The 6153-nt window shown below is 34.6% G+C and overlaps 1 protein-coding gene across 1 annotated transcript; it reads right to left on the bottom strand.

The window, feature by feature from the left end:
* Nucleotides 1–512: 512 nt before the first annotated feature.
* Nucleotides 513–5575, bottom strand: LOC111986960 (probable LRR receptor-like serine/threonine-protein kinase At1g05700). The gene is made up of 4 exons (XM_065764459.1): nt 4889–5575; nt 2711–2747; nt 1277–1847; nt 513–975 (listed from the first exon to the last, which is right to left on the bottom strand). Exons 1-4 carry the CDS (start codon nt 5573–5575, stop codon nt 513–515), a joined length of 1758 nt encoding a protein of 585 aa, XP_065620531.1.
* Nucleotides 5576–6153: the final 578 nt, after the last annotated feature.

The following is a 6153-nucleotide window of genomic DNA, read 5'->3' as shown; positions in this document are numbered from 1 at the left end:
ACCAACTCCATCTTATATAATTCTTCAATGGTGCATTTTTAAAAATTCCAGCTATTTTTATGATAGTCGTAGTCCAGCTATATATTGTAGCTGGACTAGGACTATCATAATGGATCCATATTCTAGGAATTTGTTTTCTTTAGAAAATAAATATAATGATGGAATTTGTATTGGTTTCACATGGCTTGGAAGTGTACTCACAGTGAAATGATCCTAGGAGTATCATCTGAACTGCATGTCAAATTACTCCATGAATATTGATGTGGAACACATGGGTCGCCTTGCCAATCGTCTCTAGAGATCGTGTACGTTTGTTTGATGTACATGATAGCAGCAACTATTGTTTGCAACAAATATTACGAGGTTATAATCATTCAAGATGAAAGAATACGAAAGGAAAGAAAAACTAAGTTGTGACAACCATATATCTTTCTTTCTCAAATTAGTTTAAAGCTAAACTTTTTTCTTTGAACTTACCGTCTTTGGGTCGGTTGGTTTATACGGGAGAGAAATTACACTATAGTACTCAATTGCATTGACGATGGGGGAAGGCCAGACTCCATTGTTGCATTAATAGAAAAACTAAAATGCCCTTCGAATGGTTGTCCATTTTGGGGGCATATGGACAGCGGCTTTAAGTATTCAAGAGTTATAGGTTCTGAGGTGTAGTTTCCGCCCTCCACATCAATAATGAATTCTCTCTTCTTGCCTTGCGTAGGCTTAGCAATCTCAGCAAAGTGAAAGCAGACATAATATTTATCACCATTGCATGGATTATTAGTTCCATAACTGCTGACATAAGTTAAGGCATTGTGACCACTAGGTGGTTGAACGGCAGTTCTCAACACTTGTGCTGGTAGTTGATAACTATCATTGCTGTCCTGAGTGTTAATAACTGAGGAGGTATTGATTGGAACCCAGTTTAACAACGTACTTCGAGAAAGCCATAAGCGATCATAAACATCGTCCTCGTACCTAGGACAGACAAAAGCATTTGTCATGTTAAAATTTTACAGAAACGCAATTCCAAGTTCTTAAAGGAAAAAGTCAAACATATGAAAACATAAAATTTATAACCTGACGTAATTAGTAGGTTCAATTATTTTATAATTAAATTTTGAATTGCTTTTTTCTAATTAGTGGCACATCAATTTGTAGATTAATGTAGTAAAACTTATAGTATATATAACACTATTTGCTCTTAAATTTAGAGTCTAAAACCAAAAATATATTTAAAAAGGAAAAAAAAAAAAAAAAAAAACTATATCTAATTCACCTGATTAACCCCATATGACTTGAGGTGCCAATGTCTAATCGCGAGCCAAAACTTAGTGCCCCAAAATTAGTTGGATAAATGGACTTACTCAAAGGACGTAATTCCAAGGCGGAAATGAACGGTATTCCAGACCCCGTGTTTATCAAGCAAACAAATATGGTATCAGACAAGGGAACATGAATGATATCCGGAAAAGTTTCCCATGGAGGATATAACTGATATAACTCGCTAGAACCCACCGTGGTCCAAAAATTACCCCCAACGTATACGTCAAACTTTGGAGGTTGATTCTTGTTGTCATAATTCCCATAAAAAAAGAAAGCCCTGATAAGATAGTTACTGCTTTTGCCTTGTTCAGGTTTCAAGGTGTAACAATTCTTTGTTCCTTGCGAGAAGCTTCTCAGATTTTTTATTTGCCGTACATAGTTAGGAGAAACCATTGAAGAGTAGTACTCGGGGGATATGTCGTTATTTGTCCCAGTATCTATAAAACCCGAATCTGACTTGTAAAATATACCAGTGCCTTCATCCAAGTAATCGCTGCTTGCCCCACAATCGATGCTTATGAAACCTACAAATTTTATGCCGAAGAAGAAAGAGATATAAAATTTCATAGATGCCAATCAATATGATAAAGTCTAGTATAATTCAATTCGAAATTCAACATATTATTTTAAAAGAAAAAAAGAAAAAAAAAAGAAAAAAAAGTGGGCTAGATTAAGCACCTACCATTCCTTTTGAAAAACCTCAACTCTAACCAAGCATTGAACCACCGCGACAAATCCAGTTGGTTTTATGGCCCATGCATGCAAGAGGGTGGATCTATGGAAGATATGAGGTAAAACTAAAAGAGAGAGAGTTGGAATTTTGAAATAGGGTGGTGTTGTTTCTTAAATTCTCTAATTAAATTATTACAAATGATAATTTAATCCACGTTAGGCGTGCCTAGTGATGGAACCGGGATTTAAGACTTGGGGGGCGGAGATAAGTGAAAAAAAAAATCAAATAAATTCACAACTGTATCTATATATGTTGAATTTGAATATTTTCTTTTGAAAAAAATCAAAACATTGTAGTTAATTTTCTCATGATCTACAAATAAAATAAAATTTATATTTATTATCTCATAAAAGGACTAATCAAACAGTGACAATTTTATTTTGGCAAATCTATGTCACATATTTATTATATTATTTATTTCCTTTTGATTTTTTTATCTTTGTCTTTTTGTCTCTTTATCTCTGTAACCCACTGCCCCAAACATGTTGTTATCCCACTACTAATTTATAATGCATTATATGTCCTTTATCTCTTTCTAACTCTTTATCTATGTTGCCTATTTCCAATATTGCCCCACTACTAACAAATAGTCAAACAGTCAAATGCTTTATATATTATCACTTTATTACAAACTATATATAAATCACAACTCACGTCTCACTTTCTCAACTAAGACTTTCCCACACATCAGCTGCAGAAAAAGGGGAAAAAAATCTCTGAGTCAAACAGAGACTTCCAAGCTCCAAACACAATCACATATTAAAACTCAATTCACAATCATCCTCAAAAAAAAAAAAAAAAATCAAAAAATCAAAATTTTTTTTTTTATAAAAAACACAGATTCCCACAATCATCCTTAGCCAAAAAAAAAAAAAAAACAACAACACAATTAGTCAATCACATATTCACAACACAAACATTATATCAATGTTATGTTAGGTTTTGAAGTTTAAGAAATTAAGGAAAAAATACTTGAAAGGGCAGATCGGAATTTTGGGACGAGACTAGAGGCTGTAGCTGTCGGAGACGACGGTGGATTGGGCAAATCAAGCTACCAAAGGCGCTAAGGGCAGTGGCAGCACGTGGGTTTGTGGTGGCTGAGGCTAGGTGGTGTGATGGTGGCCTATGGCAGCGTTGTGTGCTGTTGACGGTCTGTGCAACCCGCAGCTGGCTGCTGACTCCCGTCGGTACCCTCTCTTTTATTTATTTTTTTTTATTTTTTTATCTGAATCGGTTTGTAGGGCTAAAAGGGTTAATGGGTTTTTTTTTTTTTTTTTTTTTTTTAAAGGTTAATGGTTTAAAAAAAAAAAAATTGGTTAGGCTTTAGGGGTCAAGGTTGGGCTTTTTTGGGGGGGGGGGGGGGGGGAATAAGGATTGGCTAGGCTTAGGGTAGTATATATAACCTTTTTTTTTTTTTTTTTTTTTGGTGGCAGGGGGCCTGGGCCCCCTACTGGGTTTGCCCTGCGTGCACTAGCAGTGTTAAACCATTTTAACAGATGGAATGGTGGTCAAATTGCACCCAAAAGAAAAAAAAAAATCAGTGCTGGAGGAATTTTTCCTAGGATAGTCATTATAAAACTTAAAGTATACAAAATCTAATAGAAATAAAACTTGAATACATTGACATAAAAAAATGTAAATACATACATTTTTATAATTTCCTTCTACTAAGAAAATGAAAAAAAAAAAAAAAACAAAAAAGGGACTAATAATAGATAAAATGAGAACTAAGAATATTGAGATGCTAAGTTGCACATGTACAAGTACAATATAGGTACAGGTATGAGAGTTTGGAATTTTTTGAATAATTAGGGTAAAATATGTCTGGGTACAAATATTAATATTATATATATATATATGTATATTTTAAATACTTTGAAAATAATTTATGTTTATTTGAGGTTTTAAAATTAAGTAACAAACTAACAACAATAAAATGCTTGAAAACATATCTAAAACTATAATTTATGTTTATTTAAGTTAATAAATAAAAAAATTATCAGATTATAATTTCATCAAAAAAAAAAAATTTATCAGATTATAATGTCATCCTCGTAAATAAAAGCACTAAGGAGTATAAAAAGGCTAACCAATTAATTAATTACCAAATGCTATTTTTTAGAAGAAGAAAGAAAAAATCATATAGGTTAAATGCATTGTTTCTATTATTTAATAATAATAAAAATTCATTGTTAAGGATTTAAAAAAAAAATTAAAAAGGGGTACTAAATACTTTCTTTAAAAAAAGAAAAAAAAAAAAAAAGAGGTATGGTTAAGACGTGGTCACATTGATTTTTTTTTTTTTTTTGGAATACTAAGTATTTTAATACACACATACATGCAGAGAGATAAAGAAGGTCTTAAAGAAACTGACAATGATCACGTTGAATTGATCAGTAGGTGGGGATAAGACCAAAGTTTGAAAAGTTATTTTAGAAAAGGGTAAACCCAACTCAGTGTGGTCTGTAATCGTTAATGTTGGATTACATTTTCTATATGTTCTTAACATGCATGCAAATTTTCATGCCAATCTGATGTAATTTACAATTTGATCTTTAAACTCATCTTTTATGCGTTATTTTAGACTACAAACACTTGAATTCAAACACTTGATTGATGACATGTCTATTAATCTTTGATCACCATGAAATTTTGTAAGCATGAAAAATATATGAAGATAATGTAATCTAACGGTAGATTTATCAAAATTCACATCGAATTAAGAAATATAGGGCTGGGTTTATATTACATATGGTGTAATTCTAAAAAATGTTACACCACCCAATAATTTATTATTGAATTCATATTTTTAAAATCCAACCATTGGATTACCTTATAGAATGCCACCAGAAGGAGCTTATCGTCCACCTCATCCACTACCAAGGCATCCTTGTTGAACCGCATGATGAAGGACCGCAAACTTTCATTCTCCCCTTGCTCTATGGTTAGTAAGCTAGACGAAGAACGTTTGTGCCTCTGCCCTCCAATAAAATTATTAACGAACAACTTGCTTAACTCCTCGAAGGACGTCACTGTGTTAGGAGGTATTTTGCTAAACCACACTCGTGCAGGTCCTTTGAGGGTAGTAGGAAAAGCTCTACATATTATTTCATCCGGAACTCCTTGAAGGTGCATGGTAGTTTTGAAGGTGGCAATATGGTCAAAAGGATCCCGCGTCCCATCATACGAATCTAACGGAGGCATCTTGAACTTGGGTGGCAAATGGTGAGCATTGATGGAAGCCACAAAGGGGAGATCAGTCTTGTGAACTAAATCTTTTACAGGGTTCGTTTTCCTCACATTCTCCCTCATCTTGTCCATAACTCTTCTCATTTGATCTATTTCCCTTTCCAAATGAGGTACCCTCCGTGAAGCAGTACCCCTTGACTGGTTTTCAAGTTCAACATTCCTTTCCTCTTCTTGACTCTGGGCCCATTCTTTGATGTTCTGTTCATGACGCTGTTTCCTTAAATCAAGTTGTCTGACCAACTCCTGGTTTTGGTGAGTTAATTTCGCCATAGCAGCGGCCATGGATTGCATGTGTTGGAATGAAGATGGTTGCATGGTGGGTGCTGATTGACGACCGCGATGAGGGTTACTAGAGGCGTCCCTGCTTTGTTGAGGGCCTGGACTAGTAGCCCTAGATCTTGTCCGAACCATTTCAACCCTTTATTGGAGAAAGAAATCACAAAACTCAACAAATTAAGTTCAAAGGGCAACGAATTTCTTTCCCACAGACGGCGCCAACTGATGAATCCTTGGAAATCAATGGCCTGAAAGGTCTCCAGGCGTTGATGATCTTGAAGGGTAAGTCCTGAAAAATCAAAGAAGATCAGAGAAGACTAGTGGTGGCCGGTCTTGAATCCTCCGATGGTAAAGTCAGTGGGTTGAAGTAGAAAAGAAAGCACTTCTAAGACTTCACCGTTTTTCTAGAAAATAAAATGTCTCTCCCTTACCTCTACGTAGAAGGGCCTTTATATAGTGTTAGCCGGACAATTATTTTTCCTACCGTCGTAGAGTTTGGAGGATTCAGAGATAACTTCCATAACTGCCATGGAAGTTACCTCATCGGGACTTATGTTTAACAGTTAACAGAA

Source organism: Quercus suber, unplaced genomic scaffold (assembly GCF_002906115.3).
Source record: "Quercus suber isolate HL8 unplaced genomic scaffold, Cork oak 2.0 scaffold_563, whole genome shotgun sequence".
Lineage (NCBI taxonomy): Eukaryota > Viridiplantae > Streptophyta > Magnoliopsida > Fagales > Fagaceae > Quercus > Quercus suber.
This window is presented reverse-complemented; position numbering and strand designations above follow the sequence as displayed.